Consider the following 27,246-nt stretch of genomic DNA (forward strand, 5'->3'; position numbering starts at 1 on the left):
TTTTAAAACACAAAGGTGAAGCACACACTTTCATCTCAAGCATTGTTGTTTACAGTCTCTATGAACCACTTTCTCTTTCATTTAAACACCATGCAAAGATGAAAGGAATATCACACTTCATTTATATCACATACTCCTCCTGATATCCGTACATAAGGGATGATATAAGGAAAATATTGAATTTGGAACCTGTCTGCAAACATCCAATTCAAGTGGTAATGTTTGGAAAGAACAAATAAGCAGTTGATTATCTGCTTCATACTCACTAGTATGTGACTTGATAACAAGAGTTTACTTCTCAATAATTATTGAATGAAGGAGGTCAATTATGAAATGAAGTTTTAAAAGAATAAGTCATTCCCACCTCAGCTGGTCTGTACACCATATTGGTATGAAGGATCCCACTTTCGATTAGATGAAAGAAGCATATTCAAGATAATGATGGAAATATGCCTAAAGTCCAACATTTTTCAATTTTCAATGCACTCCATGCGATAATGTTACATCAACATTGGAAGATTATTTCATACTCCTAAATCACCACTTCAACACCTAAAGGTAATGAGGTAAATTATATATTTTCTTCATATATATTATTAAGAAATAATTGTTGAGTATCCTTATTATTGACACATCTTGTGATAATGAAGAATATTGAATAGTCTATCAATGATTCTAGTTACAAAGAAATGAAATCAAAATATATGAAAATGGAAAATATATATATGAAAAATGAAATGAAATATAAATATGTTAATTTAAGGAAAACATAGTAATTAGAATACATTTCAATTATAGTACAGAGAGCCTCTCTTGTCCAAAATTACGTAATCTTAGATAGGGAGTTGGTGGGGGGAAAGGCGGAGTAATTTCGAGCATTTGTCGGATACGCCTGGCGCTTGTTTCACGCGCCCTTTGCACCATCATTCTACCATCAAGATGATTGTAACAAGGAGAGAGAAAGTTATTGGTGTACTATAAGAAGAAATCTTTCAAATGAACTAAGTAAATTAAATTTAATACTCATCTTCCCATCCACATTATGATATCCTAAGGTAGGGAGTTGGTGGGGGGAGAGGCGAAGTAATTTCGAGCACTTGTCGGATACGCTTGGAGCTTGTTTCACGCGCCCTCTGCACCATAAATCTACCATCTTATGATGATCATAATAAGGAGAGAGAGAAAGATTCCTTCCAATGGATTATGTAAATAAGAAAAAGGAACCCTACCACTTTCCTATGGAGTCTGCAATTGGGAGAGAACACCCTATTGTAGTGCTAGTTAAGGGAAAGATAATAATGGCTCCTTTTCACAAGAACCTTTCTAGCCAAACAACAATCCACTAAGTAGACCACCTCGTGTGGATGCCTAACACCCACCACCGGGGCCAAGGGGGCCAAAGTTTCGCTCTTGGGCTTAGTATGGAACTGGCTTGGATTAACTAATTATTATTCAAATTTCTTTGAAGTTTATATATATTTATATGCATGTACTGATGCTTATTTTGTGGTTGCAGGGTTCATAAGCCTAATGAAGAAGTATAGTCATTGCACATTGTTAATTTTAGGATCTAATCAAGGTTATGTATGATGTGTCTACATCGTGTATGCTTCGTGTCTTCATCTGTCTACACCGTGTTTGCTTTGTGTTTTCATTTATTAAAATATATATTTTATAAATCTTTTAGGCTTTATATGCAAATATGTTTGTATCTATGATTGATTTTGCTTGAGGACAAGCAAATTCGAGAGGGGAGGACTGTGATGTCCCCATTTTGGCAAGTAATTTAAATAATAAATAATGATAAAGACATGCTTTAATATAGCAATACTATATTAGTAAAAGTATTATAATAATATTATAAGTAATATTATTATAATCCTATAATACTTTATAATCATATTAGACTTATAAAATCAATATTATATTATAATCATTTAATAATGTCATATTATGTATAACGTATTATAATATAATCAATGAAATAATAATAATATAATATAATGATATTATGATTACTAAGATATATTTCAATGTAACAATACTATATTAATAATGAATTATAATAATGTATAGTTGATATATTATTAAATTAATATATATTACAATATAATTATTAATATAATATATTAACTAAAGCTTATTAATATAAATATATTATTAATATAATATAATTATTATTATGAAAAGATGTGTCTTTTACTATTAAAATGTATATATGTGGAATAGTAACTTTGAAAGGGTATCATAGGGAATCAAATAAAAAATTATCAAAACCATCCAGAGAAAAATAGGGCAAAAGAATTTATATAAAAGGAAAGACGTAGAAAAATGATGTACTCCCAATTTGGGTTCATTACATTAGCCAGCTGAAGGTGGGAAACAGAGAAGTGGCTAACGAAGGGGATGAAGGAGATACAGGTGAGGGTGCAGTTAATGACACTAGCACCACTGCAATGCGTCGAACAAGTAAACAACCCAAAATCGGGGAAGTAAGGAAGCCCGTTAAGAAAACTAGGAGAGCAGAAGACTCACAGAGATGAAGGAGGTGCTTGCCATGTCGTGATAGGTGCCATTTGTGTCATTAGAGGAGCGTTGTAAACAAATCGTAGCACTATTAGAATCAGAGGTACGTAAGAAATTAGTCTACCAATCATGAAAAGGGGCATGAAGATCTCTAGTATGGGCATTGAAGTCCCCTAGAATAACCAACTTCCCCAAGGCCGAGAATTTGTCAATCCAATTGCTGAGGTCACCAAAAGGGGCATCCTCGGGGCTATGAACCACACATGGAGAAGTAGCCGACGGGAAATAACAAATCGCAATGAGGATGAGGCAAGCGACCCCACTAGAGCCTCTAACACCTTTAGAGAATTTGACCTCATCCCAATGAACAAAGAACCATTGATACCCAAGAATCTTGGGAAGAGGATGAGCTAGACTTGTATCTCAGTAACAAGAATAACATTTGCAGTACCAATGACATCCATAAAAAGACTAGGTAATGACCAAAGAGTGTCATTACCTTTCCAACTGTGAACGATAAAGGAGTCATCGAGTCCCCTCACCCCACCTTGGCCTTGTAAGCATCACTTGGGCTGGGGAGCCAAGTTGGCTTACCAACCCGACGAAGGATCGTCTCTAATAATCGCCTTAAAGTTGCCAATAACCTTCCATTTACCCTCAAGACGGGTTGCAACAACTAAAGTACGGGTATGTTTAAGCTCAATGACTTTTGATTTGTGAGATCTTCATCTAAATAGATTTTAGATGGAAGAGGAAAGAGTTTTCTACGAACCCTTAGAACTTGCAGCCTGTTCGATGCATTAAGGAATCTGATAAAGAGTGTGGAGTCATACCCTATCCATGCCCTATCTAAAAGGATATCAGGAAGCCCAAGTTGGTCACAAAGGAAGGCATACGCCTTGTCAGCTGGGTCAATAGTGAAAGGCGGGAGGCCACAAACTTTTAAATTAGGTTCTCTAGCACGTCGCGCCTGTTCATTTGAAAGTTTGGACTGAAGTAAATCCTCTGCTTCTACCATTGGAAGTTGCTATTGTTGGCGCTTTTCGTCAATGCAGATTTATGCCTATGATTTAAACTGTCTGTGTGTTTCTTTTTAGTGCACTGTGGCAGCTAAGGAGTTTTTTTGCATATCTTTAATGTCTTTAATCTTAGAAGCATGGGTGGAGCTCTAATCAAGATGTTTTATGCTAGATGCCTCAGTCTTAATGGCGGAAAATAGAAGTTCAAGAGTTGTGTATTTGAGTGAGAGGGAGAGAGGAGAGACTCCTTGAGGAGCTTATTTTCACCTTGCAAGGCCAGTAACCTGTCAACAAAATCCATGGATCCCTTTGTCATCCTCCTATGGTAGGTTAGTTTCAGTTTTGGAGTGTCTTCCATAAATTGTAGAACTTGTGCATTAGTGCCCAAAACACACGAGAATAGTCCCAACAACAGAGAATAGCCACTCTGTCAGTAGCCTGGAAAAGCAGCCTCAGAAAAAAGAAATCAAGGAAAAGCTTCCCGTGAATAGAGTGCCTAGGAGGGAGGGCATCCCAAGGAATACAACAAAGGAACAAAGAACACCTGCAGAAATAGGGAAGATGTGTCTAAAGAAGAGAGAAAATTGAGACCGCCATGAGAGTTGGTAACAAACCTCCCACACAATTGCAAAAAAATGGGTAGAACTGTTGTAGCGCACTGTATAGGAAGGAAACCAGAAGACTAGAAGACACTCCACAGAGGCATGAAACAAGGTGGAGAGAGAGCCGAAAGCATCAAATAGACTGACGGCAAAGAAACCTGCAAAACAAATGGAAAGTAGCTCCAGGTGTGAACAATAGACCATCGTAGGCAGCTTCCAATGCAAGCAATAACCACAACCAAACATGAGTAGACAAACAATGCCAACAGAAGCAAATACAATGCTAGCACAAGCAAAAAAAACCAACGCCACTGCGAGCAGAAACGGTAGCATGAACCATGTGCGTAGCAACACACAGACCCCAGGAGGCTGTTGGAAAGGAGAAACACGGGCGGAGAAACATATCGCAAGGAGAGACCTCAAACAACCAAGAAAAATCCTTAGGCAGAGAATGAACGAATAGGAAAAATGAGAAACACCCGATGGCACAAAGTACAAGAGACATACAATGACAAGAAATCACAACCTCAGCCCGCGTGAGTTATGCGTGAGCAAGCAAAGTGATGAACTATGCCGCAAGAGCATTGGGAATGATGAACAAGTATTCTTAACCAATGGAGAATGGAAGGTGAGATGGAGGGTAAAATGGAGGGGAAATGGAGGGAAAATGGAAGGTGAGTTAGAGGGTGAGGTGAAGGGGACATGGAGGGAAGATGGAGGGGAAATGGAGGAAAGATGGAAGGTGAGATGGAGGGGAAATGGAGGGGAGTGTACGGTAGAATTAGAGACCACTCTTTTGGGAAGAAAGGACAAAGGAACCGTACGGTGTTTTGAGAATAGTTATATGGATGAAGTGGGAGAGTATGTCATTTGGAGGTAATAATGGCATATAGATGGAGGATGAGGATGTGACATATAGAGTTGATAGAGTTGTACAGATGGAGTGTGAATGTGCCATACAATGGGACAGAGGCATATGGTGGAGCAAGGAGGTAGGCGTGGTGAGAGTGGATGTGGGATAGAGGAAGGAAAGAATGGTGTACAATGTTTGGAGGGAGAATGTACAACAAAGGGAAAGTGGGTGTTGGGTGGAAGAGGGAGGAGTCGAAGCATACGATGATGCAAGAGGAACTAAATGTAAGGAAGAGGAAAATGTAGTGGAGAGATGTGCAATGTATGAAGGATGTTGTATGGTGTTTGGGATCTTGCTGCAATGCAAGGTAATAAAATAAGCCTATTGCCAATTAGAATATACAATTAATGTTCACCAAAAGAACATAAAGATATGCAATGTTGTCGTCGAATATTAATATTATTTGCATATAAAGACGGTGCTCTGATTTTCTAGATCAGAGCAAAGTAATACAAAAAACGGAATAGGGTGAGGGTTGAATCCCACTGAAACTAGAATAGCCAAGTAGGGAGATCTTCCACTTCCGAAATGGCGAAAAATACTGAACTCCAATAGGAATTTGTAGTATAATAAAATAATCCAAATAGCATACTAACAACTTCCCACATGCCGAACATAAATATCCCTTAGGAGAAAACTCCTGAGGTTTACAAAAGAATGCCGACATGACAAACACCTACGAATAATTAATAAAAATTGTGCCCCTTTATTGAATAATTAAAGGCCATTTATAATATTATTTAAATATCGGGACCCTTAATTAACTAAAATATTTTATAAAATTTGGGGACATTACAAATCCTTGCCGACTAAAGATTGCTTGTCCTCAAGCAATCCACAAACTCCAGGATCCCAAACCATGCATGGATGCAAATAGCTATATGTGCTGAAAACTCCATGCTTCTTAAAGATCACATGTACATAATTGAATTCAATTGAGATGAGTACACCACCACCAGGCCTTTGTTGCGCCACTTTGATATAAACATTGCTATATCCAAAACCACTAGGATCCCATGAAAGTTAGTCATAAAACATGTCGGTGCTTTGATCCCAAACATTCATAGGATCACACACTCTAATCTCCTATGGAGTCTCATAATTTAGGTGAATCTTGCCACTGCTATGAGGATGGTCTTGCATCAACACGGATCCAAATGCATCACACTCCACTCTGTCACTGTGCTCGTATTTGTCTTCACTATCATCATACTAGCGAGGAGTAACTCTCCATTACGCTTCTGCTACTCTATTCTAATATAAACATCCCTATCAAACTTCTGTGGTGCTACATTGTCATGTCCGAAGTCACCAAGATCCCAAGAAGCCTGTCATAAACTACATTGATATCCAGATCCACAACCTTCATATAATCATCAATCTCCTTAGGAACCTCATAGCTCATGTAGATCCTATTGTTTTCATGAGGAAGCCCTTCACATGGAAAAATTGCAACCATGCATGACTTAGGCACAATTGAAGGATAAACTTCAACCAATTGTGGTTGCTCTTACAAGGAATCACTGGTAGCATCTCCATGAAGTTGAACGAGTTGTAGAGCTTGCTCATTTAGAGGATCATTGATAGGACCTGAATTTTCTTTGGGTTGATCAACAAGTGTTGGTTTGATGAAATTAGTGTAGGCATCTCCTTCACCTTCTTCGTCATCTTGAAGTTTCAAGTGCTCTACACTTGTAGGCATAGCAACACATTCTTTCAAATCCTCATGCGACTCTTCATTTTCATTATTACTCTGACTACCATCACCAACCTCCTTAACCTTGTACAATCAAGATGTCAATTTTCCTTCACAATGGTTGAACACGATATTGATCAATTGGCATGTTGCAATAGAAGAATACATTCAAGATTGCGAATGATCCATAACATAGTTGTGATAGGTTGGGATATTACGTTCATCTCTTTCAATGCACGAAATCATAAGGCTCTCCATAGCAACCCAAATCTTAGTATCATGATACTCCTTGATGTTGACCAAAAAGTGATGAAACATATCATGGATTGAATTTTCCAACCCTAGATCTAAGAGAAGGTTACTTACTTTGACATTTGTGCAATTATTTAATATTGTAAATCTCTTGCCAAAAAGATCTCCATTGATGTCATCCAGTCTCTGAAAGTTGTCAATGATCAAGTACAATACCTCTTTAAGGGTGTCATCATCGTACCACTCTCGAGGAGCCGAGATTCTCAAAATCTCACTTAGACATGCTGCAATGGCTAACTTGATTTCCTTGTCATGATCTTTTGTTGTGTGTGGTTGGGTTTTTCCCTTCATTCTCGAAGTGTTTTCCCAAGATACTTCTGTGTGTCTCTTGGATCTTTTCTGATTATTTGTTATTGCTATTTATCTTATTTTTGGGCTAAAATCTTAACATGGTATCAGAGCCCAGTTGGATGACAGCAAAAGATGTTTTCTTTGATTATTAGCATATGTTATGTTTATGAGGAAAATATTTTCAAATGTGCAAGAGAGGATATGAGATGTGTCTTCATCATTCTCTGTGACCCTCGATGTAGTTCAATGCATGAGATTGTAGAGATAATTCAAGACTTTTGTATATGTCTATTCTCTTTAAGCGTTTGTGCAATGTTTTCTCTATTCATTGATCATATTTTAATCATGAGCCTTGGGCTTTGATCCAATGGTCGCAGATTTAAAGCACCACAAAGATGATAATTTGATTGGATATCTTCTTTTGATCATATGGTTTCTAGATTCGATACTCTTCTTTGGACTTTTATTTGCATGTGTTTGGACTCTTCTTTTTGAGGCAGTTTCCTCCTTTTTATGGTGCTGTATTATCTTTTTGTGGTGCTATATTGTCTTTTTGTGGTGCCATATTATCTTTTTGTGGTGCTATATCGTCTTTTTGTGGTGCCGTATTATCTTTTTGTGGTTTTGTTTTGTCAGATGGTGTAGTATTCTTTGCTATCGCAAGTTTTTTATTGGCACCCATCTGTGTGTGTTCCTCATCGTAGATCGTGTGTTGCTGTAATAACCCTTACTATAAAGGCCACTAATAACCCCAATAGGTTATAACTCCTTCAAACACCAAAAATCTTTATACTTTAGTTGTTTGACATTTCATCAAACACTTTGCAAGCAAGCTCTGATACCACTGTAATGACCCTGCTCAAATCCGACCTTAAAATGCTGAAATGCTGAAAATGACCTTAGGCCCAATGATGCCCTAGTTGAAGTGACTGAAGTATCACCTCCAAATGTGCAACCCTTCAGAAGATATTTCACTTCCTCAGTTATGCAAATCCAAGGGAGTTTTCGTTTGCAAAGATCAACTGACTATCTGACACCACTTGGCTCCACAATAGACTATGTGACTGAATCACAATTTGATGTCAAGAGAGAAATAAACAACTGGATGATTAGAATGAAGCCCGGGGTGCCTATTTATTCTTTTTCTCCACTTTCTCTAGAAACTTCTAGAACATTATTTTATTTTATCTATTAAGTGACTCTATAAAAAATATTTTATAATTCAAGTCACTTTATTAAATTAATTAAATATAAAGTTACCTTTTAATATTTATTTATTTGATAACTTTATAAATAATTAACTTAATACCACTTATTTATTTAATTAAAATAATTAATTAGTCATCCTCATAAAATATTCATTATTTTGGACAACCTAATTAATTAAATTAATTAAATCAAATTGCCTCCAAAATGGGGACATGACAGTTGCAATTTTTTTTACCTTTTCAGGTGGTTTTTTTTTGTGCTGTTGTTTTTAGATTTTAATCGCTTTATGCAATTTTATTTTAACATGTGATAATTTTTTTATTTTCTCACCTCTGCTCCAATGTCATGGAAATTCCTTCTTTTACTATTCTTGATGTGTGCGTTGGTAGTCTAGGCATGTGTTGGTTCTATCCTTTCATATTCCATGTCGTTAGGTGTTTTCTTTGTTGTTATGCAGAGACATTATGTTTTCTAACACCTCATTCTTGTAGTGACGTGCTCGGTAAATGGTTCAGTGTTTTCCATCTAAAGTCTCATGGGCAGATTGTTCCTTGTTTTCGTCAGGCATGGGTTGTGTTTGAAGCATTATTTGTTTTATCGCCTCTATTTCCATCTCCTACGTATGTTGTCATTTCATGCACGTGAATAAAGAGACAAGAGAGTGTGAGCTGTTTGTGTATTTGGCCGGAGTTCAATAGGCACCTGAAGGCTTCTTTTCATAATTGGTGCGATTATACTGGCAAAAATCCTCTTGTTCGAGTGTTTGAATAATGTTATTGTGCTCGAGCTTTGTCAAAATTACCGTAATGTGTTTTGAGGAGGATTGGATAGCACAAGAGTCTACGACACGACTCTATATTATGCATAACCGTTGCCTCTTAATCTCCCTCATGTCTCCTCAGTGACGACAAAATTCCTATCAATCGTCCCTATGGTAAAGAAATGGTGTCACGACAGATTGATTTTTGCAAACAATAACATCATGAATAATGGTAGAAAATGAAGGCTTTTATGGAGGGGTAAGGCTGCTTATGGTAACGTACAAGATGTTAGTCCATCATTGCATCGATTACAAGATTGATCTAAAGGGTGACAATTTCACTTTGTCTTATGACACAAATATTCCTCGACAGACATGACTTTCGGGTTTTAGTGCAATAGTGTGTTGCCTTAAATTGTTTGCTCAATTTCTAGAACGTAAGACACTTGGTGAAAATGGAAGAAAGCCAAACCTGATACTTGGTGCAGAGGGAGAATTAATGCAGCTAGAGAATTAGGTATCATTGTTGGTGTCTGTGACTAGGATCGTATAGCATAAGAATCTATGGCTAGAATTAAGCTTTCTAATAGGTTGGACTTCATAGCTCGTAAAATGGCCAGGGTTGTTCTAGGACAAGTTGACAACTGCACTCGATCTAACTCCACTTGGAAATAAAACAGGGGCTCATTTATTATGTTTGGAAAGGTTGTCTAATAATTCCTTTCACTGTGACTATACAGTTGAGGAAAACTAGTTTACAAAGAGATAAGTATTCTGTTGATTTTCGAGTTTTTCAATATCTCTTTTCATTGCAGGATGCAATAGAAAAGCAATGAGAAGAGGATGTTGCTTTAATTAAGAGGGAGATGTCTTAGATTCAGATGGAGGCTTCATAGTTAAGAGGGAGTATTTATGGAATCTCTGCTAATTTTATACATGTATGGTATTGCAGATTTTGAGACTCAGCTGTGATGTCATGAGTTATTGTTCGTGTGAAACTAATAATAAGATTGTAAGAATCAGCTATAATAACTCTTCCACTTTGAGAAGTGAACACCATGTTGAGAGAGTTCATGATGCCATCACGTTGAGAGATTCAGTGATGGAAGTTGGATGTCATGTTGACAGATTTCATGACAATTCACATTGAGAGAGTCCGTGATTGAAGGCTTAGCTATGATTCTTACAAGTCTATCATGTTGAGGATAAATCATTCTATCTATCATGTTGAGTGATTTCGTGATAAGTAAACTGTTCTTATAGTGTCACGAGAGATTCCATGACAACATCACGTTGATAGAGTCTGTGATGAAAATTGGTTGTGTTTCTTTCATGGTTTGCATGTGGAGTGATTCCATGAACTTTATAGGATCTATATGATTAGATCTTATCATTGACATTTTGGTTTCAGCCTTGTGTGACTATTCAGCTAAAGATCTCTCTCGCTCAGAGGGAGTGTTGGAGTTTGTAGCTGTGATAGAGATCTTTATCTTTGGGCGTTAATATTGTTATGGTCAGCTTCAGCTAAAAAGGACATTTATGATAAAATGTAATATTAAATATTAAGATGCATCATTCTACATGCGTTAAGGTGTAGAAATACGAGAGTTGTAATAAAGAGTCATGTTTTGGAAATTGAAGAGACCTGCAATTGAAATGTGAAAGGTCTCTCCTTAGGTTATACATATTGCTTCAAACAAAAGACATTGTACACTTGAATTTCACTATCAATAAAATGATCTTTTCTTGTGTGTGGCTGGGGTTTTCCTCTTCATTCTCAAAGGGGTTAAAATCTAAGACTTTATTGATGGCTGCCACCATTTCCTTCTAATATGGCGATCTCACCAAGTTGAAAGGAAGACCATTGGCATAGAGGCAAAGTGCAATGACTTAATCAATAAAATCTCTCACCTTCATTTTAATGTAGTGTCCAATGGATCTCTTTTGTGGTCGATAATCTCTACTTCTTCCCCTTCCTCTCTTAGTACATGTACTTGCACGAATGGATATTTGAAGGTACAATTGGGTCAGTAGGTAATTGCATTTTTTCCTTTTCAGATAGAGGTTGATAAGAATTTTGTTTTGATCTTTTAACCAATTTATCAACAGGCGTTAGATATCCCCTTCCCATCATTGCCTTTGCACATTGCTATTCCTTGGCTAGAAGTGCCCATAAAATGAAGTTTGACCTGGGAATACGAGCTATTGAATGGTTTGCCTGTTAATTTGACAATAAGTACAGCTCCAAAGATATGAGACGACACCTGAAACTTGTGATATTCTCGTGGTATGTCTCCATAAAGGAGATCCTACATCAATTTTGAAACTATTGGATCCTTGCCCTCCCATTGAACTTTGACTACTGGTGGCATCCACTCTTGCACAAGACAGTCTAATTTCTTGCTATATAAAGAAATTAAATTAATTTAAATTAGAAAAAAACTATGAACATCAAGCATACACGTGCGAAAAAATGATACAAAAATACTACAGATACCTAAAGTCGTTTCTTTAGTTCTTTATCCTTTTTTTGAATTTTTTAAAAAAAATTTCTTCCCAAACTTGAAAAAATTCATCGAAGGACACAAGAATAGGATTGGATGTTTACCTTAGATGCTTAGAACTCCTTTGTGGAAGCTATCTCTCGTCCTCTTCGAAAATAATCACCTTGCCTTCAAAATGCCAAAATGGAGACCAAATGAGAAGAGAGCCTAGCTGCAAACAAAATGAGATGCAAAATGATTGAATGGCCTCTTTTAGGGCCGTTCCACTGTTTAGGAGCCAAAACAGTGATTGAAAAATGTTATTTTGCTCTTGTTTTAATATTTTTAAAGTTATTTTTTGGCTGAAAATGACATTTTTCTCTAACTAGGTCTGTGGATGCCAAAGGAAGTGCCCAGGTACCCTATGGGATCCTACCCAAAAGTGCATCCTGGGCCCCAGGATGCCTGTGAACGTGTCCACCTGGAAGTGCATCCTGGGCCCTCAAATGCGTGTGGATGTGCCCACCTGGTAGTGTATCTTGGGCCACCAGATGCCTATGGATGTGCCAGGTGGCATGCACAGGGCACTTGGATTAGAATCTGCATCTGGGTGAATCAATTTCTGCCTCTGGGCATCACCAGCATCAGTAACTAAGTAATCTTGAATGGATTTTGATCCGAGGCTCTCTTGTACATAAAGTATAGCTCTAAGAAGATACTATAATTAGTCCTTTGTAATTATGTTTCCTAGCATATTTTCTTCTTTTAGCAAGGGGTCTTTTCTTAACATGATTTTTATAACTGGCTTTCTATATTTTGTTTTGACTAGGATTTGTTCATTTTTAGTCTGTTGTACATTATAGGATTTAAATATTTTAATTTCATCAATAATTTTTTTAATTTTGTTTCTTTCTTGCATCATTCTGTAATGTCTCCGTTTGGGATTCCTGTTATTTTTGCCTTAGAATCACAGTTTGCTAAAGGATGACTGCACAATTGTTTGTTTAGTCCCTCTTTATTTAGATCCCAATATACAATTCTGCAGATTATTGATTCTGAAACTGTTTTACTTCCTCTGTAAATAGTTTAAAATTATGAGTATGTATGTTACGTCTTACTACTGTATATCCTCCTTAGATCTGCTTTTAATGCCTTCTCTAGTCTGCCTTAAAATTCAGAGTGATATTTGATGATGATTACCATGATTTCTGATTCTGAAATATGATTGTTTCTTGGTGATTCAATGATGTTTCTGTGGGACTATTGTTTTAATGCTTTTGATAATTTTCAATCCCTGAATGCTGCCTTTCTAATTTATAGATGTAATTTTCCTTTCTTTTCCTTGTATTCAATGAATGCAATTAATTTTATTTTCTGATATCTCTTCTCTATTGATGTCGATCTGATTGAGCTTTCCATTATTATAATTATCTGCTGTGTCTGACTGTCTTTTCCAGAAGATTTCCCTTTTATTATGTGTTCGCTTGTGATGATTGATTATCTTTTTCCTGCCATCTGCTGTTAGCGATTGGTTGTTTTCTTGATACTCTTCCTTATCGATGATGATCTAATTGTGCATCTTGTTTCCTACTCTCTCTGCCTATGGTTATGTGTTTATTTATGTTGGCTTGGTATGAAACATCCAATAGACATGTCCATTCCATTACTTCTTGTCATAACATAACAACCCCTATGAATCATAATTTAATCGATTATTTTCCTTGTTTGCCGTTTGTGCTGAGTAATGATTAGTTAATGGTTGCAGCCTGAAATCTTTATGAATAAATTTGCTGAATACGCTTCTATGACTCTCATTATCATGTTTCTCCTACATTTGAGGCAATCCTCCTATCCTTTATGTCATCAGTGATGCTCCATGTCAGTTTTAATGGTGCCTAAAAAATTGATTGATGGCATTACTCGAGTGCCTTGCTCACTGCTTCCATGACTTCATCATACTGTATTGCTTATTTATTAATTTTCTTTATTTTTTATTGCTTATTTATTGTATATTTGAACTTTATTATTATTGTTTATTATTAGATCATATTTTGTGAATGGGATATCACAGAGTCTCAAATGCTTTTATAATATTTTTTCAAAATTTCAAATCGAGTTATAAGATCAATAGCATGGATCTTTGTTTAGGTTTTTCTCTTCGATACATTGCACATTGTTTCCTTCTAAGTTAAAGGATAATGGAAGTAGTTAACCTTTGGACTTCTTGCTTCTCAGATTTATGGAATGGATGCAGCATCTGGAGCTGCTGTTCTAGCTCTGAATGCCAATCCTGGAGAACATGTTCTAGATCTATGTGCTGCACCAGGTTGGTATTTTACCTTTCACCTTTTCATTGTTTCAGGATTGTTACCCTAAAAAGGGAAAGAACGTGGAGCACTATTAGTTCAATATGGAGAAAGCACCATTGGTATTAAAGTCTTTATTAGGTTAGGCAACTGGAAGATTGCTGATATTCCCAATTGTGTTTGAAAGTTTGACAAAGGTATTGAAAGTTAAGCTAAATCCTTCAAATATATGTTCAAGGATTTCATCCATTTGATGACATGAGGAATTCCATAAATTCACAGCATGCATTGCCATTTTCTGTTCTTTTAACCTTTTACTTTATTTACCTCCACATATAGGCAGAAGTACCTAATTTTGAAATTCAATTAGGGTGACTCAGTTTATTTCATTTATATAACCCCTGTTGAGAATATTGCAAAATGTACATAACTGTAAATTGTCTTTATAGCTTAGGGTTTAGGACGGGGTTCAATTTTCAGGGAGCTTTCCCAATGAATTCAAAGAAAGGGTTATCCTTCTCTGCTTTCCATTTTCTGTTGTCTTGAAAGAGACAAATGGATTTTTTGCTAATGTGATTGGTTGAAAGTCAAGGTATAGAAGCAGGGTACACAAATGTGCAAGCGGTGGACTCAGGAAAAATGATCAAGAGGGTAAACAAAATTGCTAACAGTGTAGTAGATAGTAGCGAGCTCATTGAAGCCACATCCTCTCGAATTTCAGTGCCGAGTCAAGAATTTGCCATTGTCTGCATCAATCAATATGACTTGATGAAGAGGGAAGCTCTCATGGTAATCTCTGATATAATTGGCGAATTTCATGTGGATTTCATAGGACTTTTCAGTTTATTATTATATGAGGGGACTCTAGAAATAAATATGAATGAAGGTGAGGATGCATGAAACAATAACTTCCTTGAATGCTAAATATTAACAGGGATACATTGGCCATAAGAGACAAAGAGGCTCCAATTAGGAGAAATGAATACAAGGAACAACTCCATTTGATGATCATTTTACTTAACTTGGACAGCAAGAAGAAAGAATGTTTAGTTCTTTGAGCTCAAGTGAATCAGGAAATTTCGTTTGATTCCATGTCTAGCCTATGTTATGGCAAAGGCTCGATCCTTTGGGGGTTTGACTAAGCTGGGTACAAGCAATATCACTTGCGTCTATTGTTATTAAATATGAAAATCATGTAAATAGAGTTCTAAACAAATATAAATGTAGAAATAAATGCCATAACTATACACAAAGTGAACACATTTAGATTTTGACATGGAGGAATTCCTCATTTGAGTTTAAAAGTCCAGCGGGGAGAGCAACAACTCCCTTTCATCATGTAAAAGCACATACAGTTTAGACAACTCCTTGGCCTCTATTCAATTCTGTTGTCCATTTTTTTCCCCTTAATTCTTTGCTCTAGTATACCTACCGTTTAATTATTCTAACATACAAATCTGAAATATTGAATAATGGAGGTATTTTAAATTCCTCAGGAATTTTAATTGATAGTCATTATTGGAATTTTTCTTAATTATCCTCTAATTGTCGATTCTATATGTGTACAGGGTTTGGGTACAACAATCTTTTTTTTTTCTTTGGGTTTGGGTTCATCCATACACACAAATATGCACATACATATTGATATATTACAAAGTTATATATACTTGTTCAAACATCGAAGTTATAACTTTCAAATATAATAAGAAGTTAGAAGCATGATACTCATACATCCATGATTGCCAATAAAGTTATAAATAAAATACCTCATATATCATATTTGTAATTTGTAAAAATGATAATATTGAAGTCTCAAAATGTTATTACACAATGAAAATTCAAACTACAAGCCATATTTCATTTCTGATGCCATATTCATCTTCATCATGATCAGAGGCATCAAGGTCAACATTTGGCTCAATTTCATTTGGATCACAATCCATTCAATTGCCACTTGCACTACCTATGTCTGTGTTTTGTGCAAGAGTTTCCTTTGGTTCATCTATAGAGACTTGGGCCAGTTGTGCAATTGTGGCATCTAAATTAGCACACTTAGGGGCTAAATCCCAATTCCTTGTTACATCATCACTGGATTCTAGTTTCTTATGTAGCAACAAATAAAGGTTGGCGTGTATGTAGACTAGATATTCTATTCTCTTTTTGCATCGAAAGGATTATGGTTGACCAAATGGATGGAGGAGCATGCACGCCAGTTTCAGTTAGCTAAAGAAGACTTCGCAACCTGTTGAGTTTGCATACAACATTTAGTACTTAATTTTATATTTCATTGTTTAATAATCAAAACTTATCAATTCAAAACACAAATTATAAAATAAAAGTACTTTAATATAGTATCATCATGATTAAATGAAAAATGAAAAATGAAAAAAATTAAAAAAGATACATACTTGGAGAGAACTTTAATTGCAAGAGGTTGCAAGAAAATGGAGCCTTGACCATGTACATACACCACTCATGAGCATTTATCCTATATTGAGTATGGAGAGTGGTGGTGTCACGATATTTGTAAGATGCAAAAATGCCAAACTCAGTCAAGACAATATTTGAGTTTTACCATCATCAAATATCTTTCTAAATGCAGCCTTGTTGTCGGAAACAACTTCAGCATCTCTATATGGTGCCGCCTTCCTTGACAATTCAAGCATCTCTTGGCTATTAAACCTTGGTGACAAAGTATATGCTAAGAGATGTAAGGGGCTGGTCATCTTGTTCCAATTCTCAACTATAATCCGTTCTACAACTTCGCAAAATGTACACATATGTTCCTTGGCTTCTATTATTGTTCTAAAGTTCTCCACCATGTTGGCCATGCCATCATATATTTCACCGACACATGTAGAATCAATATGGACATATTAGTCATGCTCATGATGGGCTTAGTGAAACTCAAATCATTTTTTGCAAGATCCCACCACTTATTATTCAGGATCAATGTTTCTACTTTTTGTGCTCGTGTTTAATTGCCTCCATACACTACACAAGGTGTTGATGGCCATAGCACTAGGGCCTCTCGCACCTTCACAAGTTTTATTAAGATGATTGTGTGAGATGCAATTGTTTTTTGACAACCTCACATGGCATAGAAAAATGCACATCATATATCAATTGTCAAAAATTGAAAATTAAAATAATCAATTTAAACTACCTCCAAACTTCTCTAATTTGGAGAAGGAACTAAATATGGTTTGTGACATGTGATTGTTAGTCACAAATATTTGAATCTTGTAGGCCTCCATGTAAAGCTGTTTGATCCATTCAATTTGTGTGCCAATCTTTTGCTTGATTAAATTGAGTCAGTGGAGTGTCCACGATGTCCAAAAAATGTGATTATATGTGGCCTCCATTATACACTGAGCTTCCCTATAATTTAGGATTGTTCATTATGACTTAGACAATATTTTTAGGCCTCACCATCTCAATTGATTCTATGAGGATATTGTCAATGAAACTTATGCATATTTCACTTGTCGTTCACAATCCACTGCCCTCAAGAACATGGAAAGGATTGGAGGCAGAGACATAATAAAGTTAATATTTATTAATATCTTTCTTCGCCTTCTATGAGGTTTAGCCTTCAATGTGTTATATTCTTTCCATGCAAGGATCAATCCATAAGTCATGTTGTAATGTTTGTCTATAATTGTTAGTAGATACAATTCCCAAAGTGTTGTGAGGTTTAATATGTGAAATGATCTTTATCTCTATTCCTTACCAGCTTTCCAAAATTCTCTTTCCAAAATCATATATCTAGAATACCGTTCATCCTCCCCTCAATAATAATTAGTTTTTGATTTGCTCCAATATTATATCGTATAGTAGTTATTGTTGATGTCAGTTTTATACCACTACATAACATATAGCAATTGAATACTTGATATGGAATATCAAACACTCAACCCTCTCTTGAAAAGTAAATACTCATGAAGAACATGAGAGAACTCCAAGGTTCCTTACACTTGTGGATACTAACTCACTTATATTAATGTGATTTGCTGGTTAATCACGTAGGTGGGCTTGCGTTATTCATTTGAAGATAACTTGGTGGTACTTTGCTTTGCTTGACTTGTTCTTTTCTCCTTGATCACTTTCACTTTCAACTACTTCTACCACTAATCGCTTATTGCTCTACTACTACTCCTATGAATGAAGAACTTAGCAAATGGATGGGGATCCAACCAAATGAAAGCTTGCCAGCGGCACTACCTCCATTGGTACGATGATTCTAAGGGATACTCTTAGGATTTTTACACTAAAACCTATCTTCCAACCCAACTTGAAGTACAAGCGGAAAGATGAAATGCAAGTAGACCTTGGGAGTGATCGGACTAGATTACCACATAAGGCTTCCTAACAAGCCGCTAGGATGCTAGTGGCCTAGTATATAGATCCCTATCAAACATTCACTAACATCATCATACAACAAGTCATCTACTTCTACTCTAACAACATGAAATGAGATCCTACTTTAATTTGAGAGATGAGAAGAAACATGCAAATGCACCAAAATGATCATGTATATCCACCATGCAAGCCACAACAATGAATAAAGAACAATTTTGATAGTATTTTGGCAACAACTCTCCAACATAACTCTTCTTTACAAATGAGAGCAAAATGGCCTTATATAGAGGCTCAAGATTACGAGTGGCCAAGATTAAGAGGCAAAATCAAGGGCCAAGATTAAACCTTACAAACCCTAATTAGGGTTACCATCATTCAACCAATTACATGAGGGCACCAACTTTGTGCGCCAATGAGAAAATTACAATAATTTGTTAGCCAATGAAAACATAGGACACTTGGCATGATTTGATTGCATGTACAAGAAATTACCACCTCATCAACCTTATCTTATAAATTTATTTAATCTTTGAGATGAGATGAAGCCTTGGATGCTTGAGCTCATCCTTAGAAATTTTCTCATCACCACTTGAACTTGCTTGTACTTGATGTCTCAACTTTGATAGGGTGAGGTCTCCATGCACTTGGGGTAATCTTGCCTTGGCCTCAGTGGCTTGCCCAGGCGTGAACCTCCTTGCAATTTGAGAGTCTTGCTCTTGGCCACCACCTTAAAATCGAACTTGACCTCTATCAACCTTTCGTCTCGCTTTCCTCCTTCATTATCCTTGCCTTCCTTAAACTTCCTGGTCTCTTCTCACCTTCCTATTCGAATTTGGTTTGCATGAATAGCCAAGCCTTGCCTAGCCTCAAATATTTTCAAATCACTCTCTCCAAATTTGCTCTTCCTTGAAATTCATCCTTCCTTGAGATTCACTTTTCAATTTTCACCGCCTCTAAATCAAATAAAAGAGGTAGGACCCCATATAGAAGTGCTTTTGATTTTGCACTGTCCTAAGTTGCAACTCTAAATTTTCACTTATAGTTCTAGGCCAATCAAATTTTCTCTTTCTATTTTCAATTTCATCAATAAAATAGTACATCCAGTTCTCGAATTGCATACCTTGAGCCATGCCCATGATCCGGCTAAGAAGCACAATAAGATCACTATACTCCGACTTGAAATCTGACCGGGTGAGCTTTGATGGCCTAGTAACTCCCTTCTTGTCTTCGTGTAACCAATTCTGCCTTAGATGAATGAAGTAAGCACCCTGATTATCCTGAAAGAACTTGGCTGCTTGATCCATCATTACCACTATCATGCCTTTCAATTGTACCATGTTCACTGTGCCGATTGTTGATATCACTTACTTGCCTCACTTTCAAGAAGAAGGTGGTCTTAGGCATCGTGTCTTCCTTGTCTTTTTTGGTATTCGTATCCTTTGGGTTCTTGCTTGTACTAACATCCACCATCCTAAAGACTTATTTCTGCCCCTTCGTTCTAAATGATATGGACTACACTCATCAATCTCCAAACTTCTTTCTATCGATGAAATCTAGCTTATTTCTGCCTCTCTAAATCCTATCTCTACGCTTATAAATTTTCAAACTCCAATCCTATGGGTGGGACTACACTTATATCTCCCAACTTCAATCTTAGGGTGGTCTAGCCTATTTTGGCCTCTCCAAGTGTCCTATCATGAAATCTACACTTATATCTCCCAACTTCAGCCTATAGATGGAGATGATGAAGTGGTGGATGAATATAAGGGAAATGAACTGAGCAACAATAAGGAATAAAATCCGCCTTTAAAACCAATCTTCACCTCGAAAGATGAATGAAAATCTTACCTTAAATCTACCTTCTACCAACAATTGGGCCTCTTCAAGTTCAAATCTTATCTCAGAAAATTCAGTCCTCCTTGCAAATAATGAATCTCGAGCGAAAATCAGAATTCACCAACCTTGTCTCTCTTGAAAATTTTTCAATATGCAAAATCAGATCTCATGCAAATTCTGCCCTGTTGTGAAATTCGCCCAGCTCTACAAAAATCAGACTTTCCAAGACAACCTTGCTGCCCTTTAACCAATTTTAGACCTTCAAAATCGCCCAACTAGGGCAGAAAATCATTGCTCTAGGAAGAAATTGCAATCCCCCTAAGAAAAAATCATCAACCTCCAAAATTCTGCCCTCAAAAATGCACGTCTGCTGCAAATTCAGGTCTGCACTTTAAAACTCTGCCATACTACAAATTTCGGCTGACTAGAGCAGAAAATTGCCCCTAAAAATCAGAATTGCTGCCTCCAAAATTCACCCAGCTAGGGCAGAAAATTGCTGCCAAAAATTGGAAAATCAAACCTCATAATCAACCATGCTCCCCCTCCAAACAAATTCACTGCTCCATAGAATGGAAGAAGTTGGAATGAGAAATGAAGAGGAGGAGCTTCTTCTTATACCAAAGTTTTGCCTCCTTGAATAGGACATACTGGCATTGGAGGGAAATAAAATTAAATAAGCGGTTTAAATTAGCCAAATCCGAAATTACCATAAGCCCTAAAATTGAAATTAAAAAAAAAAAGTCATGTAGGCCTCTAATATAGCTTTAAACCTTCCCCATTGTGGACCCAATAATTTACCTTGAATTTCACAACTCTTAGGCCTTAAAATACATTGAATTTAACACACAAAGGGGGCCAAATTAAATTACCAAATTACAAACACCCAGCCCAAAAATTTGATTTTAATTTCAATTTCACTTCCTTTTAAAATTTTGAAATCCCCCTCTAGGCCATTTAATATCAACTTAATCAAATTTTGCACTTCAATCCAATTTCAATTTGCAATTAAAATAAATCCTTATTTGGCAATTTAATTTCATTCAAAATTCAATTTCACCATCAAAAATTTCTTTTCACAATCAAAGTTTTTTTAGATTTCCAAAACAACTAAGTTCACAAATTCATTTTGAAAATGCTCAAGCTTATACAAGTATATCAAATTTTCAAAAATCCATCTAAGTCCAAAATTTGCAAATTTGTCCTGCCAGATATTATTTTAACCATCGAAAAAACATTGTTGAATTCTGTTTGGCTTAAGGACAAAATTACATGTCCCAAAAAATCGAGTTTAGCACCAGGTGAAAATAAACTAAATCCCTACTAGAGACCAAGACGTCCAAAGTGTAAAATTACCAATTCGAAACTTTTGGACAACTTCGAAAATTCACTAAGGCAAACAAAGACTTACAACACCCGCGAAAATTGCCAATGCCTGCCCAGAAAAGGGGGGGTCCCCAAAGTTTTGGGGCGATGTTGTGAAAGTCTCACAACAATTACATCTTACGATAATAGAATTTCCATTGTTAGGATCTCCATTATTCTTTCTTCATAATCTATGGACGATACTTAGAGGTCTATGTTGTTGATGACAATATCATTCTTCACCATTGGTTCATATTGGATTGTTGATTATTGGTGGCAGGTGTTAATTTTATAGGATCTCTGATAGAAATAATAACAGATTTATATTAGACTTTTACTTGAGTAACTTGAATGCAACAGGTAGATACCTTAAAAAATGCTTTTGATATGCTATGATTGGAATGCCGAATGCTGACAGGGATGTATTTTGTAATTTGCAATGTTTCTTTATTAATCTTGGGATTGCAGGTATGTTATGTCTTTCATATTGCCTTGTCCACCGATGAGAACAATTATATATATAATTGTGAAGAGTTGTGATCCTGTAGGGGCATGACTCTACGTGGCCAAAGGTCGCATAGGGTCATGACCGTACGTGGTCATAAACTAATGTTTTGTTAACTATAAACATACAATGGTTTAATCATGCTCAAAAATATGTTCAATATTGATCTTAGTACTTATTGAAGGCAATACAAGTAAGAGCCGATCCTTGATTAGAGATGATGGATAATTTTGAAAGTAATCCAATGCAGTCGAAGTATCAAGAATGATAGAACCCAATGTGAATTGGTAACAACAGTAATATGTTTGATTTGAATCATATCTGTCTAAACTATATGTATACATATCTGTACATATATACGTATGCATATTATCATATGTATACACACACACACATATATCAAACAGAGATAACATATTCAGATGCTCAATATTATTCAACTAAAGCTAAACTTTCAACACGCCATCTTTAGCAAGGGAGAAGTAATAAACAATCTAGATATTAGAATATCCACACATAATACATTATTTGACACTACCACTCTAAGAAATAGAGACTCATCAAATAACATAAATCACAACACTATGAATACTATCATAACATAATTATGATATCTAATTGTCCGAAACAATATCTAGAGTAATCATAATGAATTTTTTATTCATGACTTCTGAAATATCCAGATTACCAGTCATAATAACAGGCCTATCATTTGTAAGATTGTCACCTTACAAAGATTACCTTCTGAATATGTATGTCCATGAAAGATCGTCACCTTTCATTACATATCTGAAGCAACAACCATAGAAGCATAAACACATGAATTGAAATTAACTTCAATGTTCAAAATTACAATTTAATCATCCCGAGTTTTTCTCTAAAGTATACCAACTTCACTTTAGCAAGAGCTTTGGTAAAAATATCAGTTGTCTGTTCATCAGTACTGATGTGCTCAAGTTTAATGATATCTCGATCTACCATATCTTTGATGTAGTGATAGGGAATTTCAATATGCTTTGACCGATTGTGAAACATTGGATTAGCTGATAGTTTAATACAACTCTAGTTGTCACAATGAATGATGGTAGGCTTCAAGGCTTCTCTGAACAAATCAAATAAGAGCTTTCGTAGCCATACAACTTCTCTGGCTCCAAAGGAGGTGCCTATGTATTCTACTTCTGTAGAGCTTAGTGCAACTGAGGACTCTTTCTTGCTGAACTAGGAAATCATCCCAGACCCAAGACTGAAGCAACATCCTGAAGTACTCTTATGTTTAGTAGAATTGCCTGCCCAATCTACTTCTGAAAAACCATGAAGATTTATGTAATGCCCTGCCCGGAGATCCTTGGAACAAGGATTCAATACAAGCCAAGATATATTTTTTTAAAAGTATGAATGCACATGACAACATCATACACGGATCACATAGATCGCAACAGAAGACTTAACCACCATCCCGACAACCAATGAATCTCCAAACACCACTACCCGAACTGACACACACACAACAGGAAATAAAAACCCAAAATGACAATAGCACAAAGAATCTAAGATCTGTCAGAGCATGGAAAATTAAGTAAACCTAAAGGGTACTATAATCACTAAAAATCAATCCCCAAAACTAGTGGAGATGCCCCCTGTTTTTCGCGTGAGGACCACAAAATGACATAGTTTCGTACGAAGATGTGCAGCATGCCATGCAAGGAAGTATCTTCCGCGCGAGGATGTGCACCATACGGCGTGAGAAAGTGCTTGGCCAAACAACCAAGACACCCAAACTGGTGTTGGGTTTCGTGTGCAAAAGTGCCAAAGGCCATGTGAGGAAACCCAACACACCATGCAAGATCTTGCATTCTCGTGTGAGAAAGTACAATTTTGCGCAAGATCCCAAGATAACAAGCCAGAAAACGAAAAGGTAAAAAGCTAAGGAATGAAGTTCCTCCACACCGAGGAGTACTGGATCCACATCTCAAGGCGTAAACACTCAAACAAAATATTGAAAGACGGAAACAACATCTAACCATCTAACAATCAGTGAAGGAAAGTACAAAAAGAAACATCGCAATAAACAGTACAACCAAACTAAGTACGTGGTTCCTCCCAACCATAATAGCATCATAAGACCATCGTGGGCCCTAGCCATCCCCTGTGTGTAACATCCCAAGCTATTGATTAGATCGTCGGTACTATCATATAAGGACGTCACTACTAAAACGTACTACAATATAAGCATAAGGAAATCTAACATGCTAGAAGTAAAGCATAAGATAATCCAATAAATCAACCACATCATCTATCATATGCTAAACATCATATGAATACGAAATCTAACATGCTAAACCAATAAGCAATAGATATACCAACGAAACAATTCACATCATCTAATCATATGCTAAACATCATAATATAGGAATGCATTAGATAAACTAGCATCATCTAAACATAATGTCCAAGCATTCCAATGAAAGCATAAATCACAAGAAAGCATACTTCGGAACCCAAAGTATCAAGTGAAAACATCCAACAACAGTTGCACTGGGACAATAAACCATCTTTGTATACCAATCCCTAGCAGTGGTATAGGTAGCTACGCCTCCCAACCATGTGGAACCCGTAGTTCCACTTCCATTGTGCTGATGGAGATAATGATCCAACCACAAACACACATAACGCACAACGTCCATGGCTAACGCTCACGCTAGACAGTGTGATGACTAAAACCAAGAACATAGACAATGCAAGTACAACAGGTCCTAATCAGACGTATTAAGTAGGGGTGACATCATGGAGAGTTGCTTGGCATTGACAAGCCCAAGCTTGGATCTGTGTGGACTCAACTTCCCAACGGAAGGCTCACACACTGAAACATTGTTTTAGTATCTTAAATTTTATTACCACTCGCACATTTTATTTAGTTATAACTTACTTAAAACTTCCTCTGCCAACCCTATGGCGTCATGACACTAGGTTGCGAGATAGAAGTCCCCTCCATATGCTACCCTACTCTACCTATGCTCATCCATGAGTGCCCATAGGCATGCATATTCCCAACCCAACCCTAATGATCATAACTTCCAGAAGTACCACAGAAGATTGGGCCTCGCAAGTCTCCCGACAAATGTAAACGCACATACTCGTGTGTGGCACACCACCATCACGAAGATCATATCACAAGGACTAGATAAGAACACAAACAAAATATCACTCAACCGAAAACAACTCGGGAGGATGGATTCTACACGAATCCCAAAGAACAATAAAAGCATACATCATGAACTCACTCAATCGGCCTCAATTCGAGAGTATGGATTCTACACAAATTCCAATGATGCAACAAGACCAAACATCATGAACTCACTCAACTGGCCTCAATATGGGAGTTTGGATTCTACATGAATCCTAGTGTCCACAAAACAATAACAAAGGTCCAAAAGAAACAGTAACACTAGGTATAAAATCACTCAACTAAACACAAAGTCGGGAGTACGGATGCAACACGCATCCCAATGCAAGCATATAAGTGCAACAAGAGTTTGATTGACATCCAAACAGATGATCCAGGTCCACGACAAAACTCATGCCAAGAAAACCTGAGAAAACAAGGTGGCAACAAAACAAGGTAAAAACCCTCAAAACTTGAAAACTTCAAAATTAAAACCCATTTGGTCTTTTGGCATGAAAACCCCAAAAATCTAATAAAATTTGGGTTCGGACACCATATCCAAAAACGGCCAGCATAATGGCGTGAAACCCCCAACCCCCTTCTCGAAAATAGGGAAAATGTTCATACCTGACCAATCGGGTAGAACCAACAAACAAAACGGAGGGGAACACTAGTTCTCAACCTCGTAGCAAATGACTACCAAAAACAGAAGCTGAAACAGAGCAGAAACAATAAAACGGAAGAGCCCTACCTCAGCCAAAAGGGCAAAACGAGAATCTGAACCATAAAATAAAAATCTCGCAAAAGTAGTCGAAAATCATGACAATCCAAGGTCCGCCCGAGCTGGATTCAACGAGATCATCCTCATGACAATCCCACACCCATAGCTCCCACAACGAATAGAACAGTAAATCCTCATGAAGAGGATTTTGGGTTTTACTCTCGAACTTTCTAATTCAAAAGTGAGAAGTGAGGAATTAAATTCTTTTTTCAATACTTATTCACTTCTCGAGTGAATAATCAATTAGGGCAAATAACTAGCCAACCTAGTTAAACCCCAAATCAACCCAAACGAAAACAAACTTTTTACAAATAGGAATTTATCTATCGCAAAGCTACTGGAAATTAAATTGAATAAAAATAAAAGCCCGAAAACCCAAAAACACAGAAATTTCCTTAACTTTCGCGATGATACGAACCTCTAAATGCACAGACATGCTCACTGGTCTAATCACATAATGCAAATGAGTTTGGATTTAATAATCACCGAGAGGATTAATTAAATAATTAAAATAAGGATACGTCGACCATACAGGGACGACATTGGTAAAATATGAATGGTTGAATCACTAACTCCATGTGCCACTGCCAGGGATATAAATCCTGCACAGTAAAATACACGATCAAGTGCAATTTGCATATAATAACATAGCCGAAGCAATACATGCATTAAATCACCTAATTTAACCATTTATTCAATTATACTGAAATAATCCATTTACATCACTCACGTTCGCATAAAGCATAACAACGCAGGAAGGAAGTATATAACCATAGCCTTAAATCCATCACATAACATAATCAGAGATATGTCCAAATACCGGATAACTAGATATCATCATAAAACACACTGTCATCTCAAAATGGCATCATCATGCAATATGATCAATTGAACATCATAGTATTTTAACATCAATGATACTAAAATCAAAGTAGAACATCTGACTCTCAGGTCATCTTAAATGTAAAACATAACATGAGTAACAAATATCTCTCGGATCAAAATATAACAAGATAAATATCCGCAGCACATAACTAGGGAATCCAACATGGACAATCCATTTCTAATTATTTAAGCATTTAATAATGGTAGTTTACACAACATTAAAAAGGCACTTAAA

At 36.4% G+C, this 27,246-nt stretch overlaps 1 protein-coding gene across 4 annotated transcripts in view; it reads left to right on the top strand.

Annotated features, from left to right (window-relative positions):
- The window catches only part of LOC149539874 (S-adenosyl-L-methionine-dependent methyltransferases superfamily protein), a 199,953-nt gene that overhangs the window by 22,663 nt on the left and 150,044 nt on the right, over nt 1-27,246 (top strand). For all 4 annotated transcript variants that reach the window (XM_089801075.1, XM_089801076.1, XM_089801077.1 and 1 more), the window contains exon 3: nt 14,047-14,137. In XM_089801075.1, coding sequence (XP_089657201.1) covers nt 14,047-14,137 — 91 coding nt within the window. The remainder of the gene's footprint in view (nt 1-14,046; nt 14,138-27,246) is intronic.

Source organism: Cupressus sempervirens, chromosome 9, assembly GCF_028749045.1.
Source record: "Cupressus sempervirens isolate cs-2001-9-10 chromosome 9, ASM2874904v1, whole genome shotgun sequence".
NCBI lineage: Eukaryota > Viridiplantae > Streptophyta > Pinopsida > Cupressales > Cupressaceae > Cupressus > Cupressus sempervirens.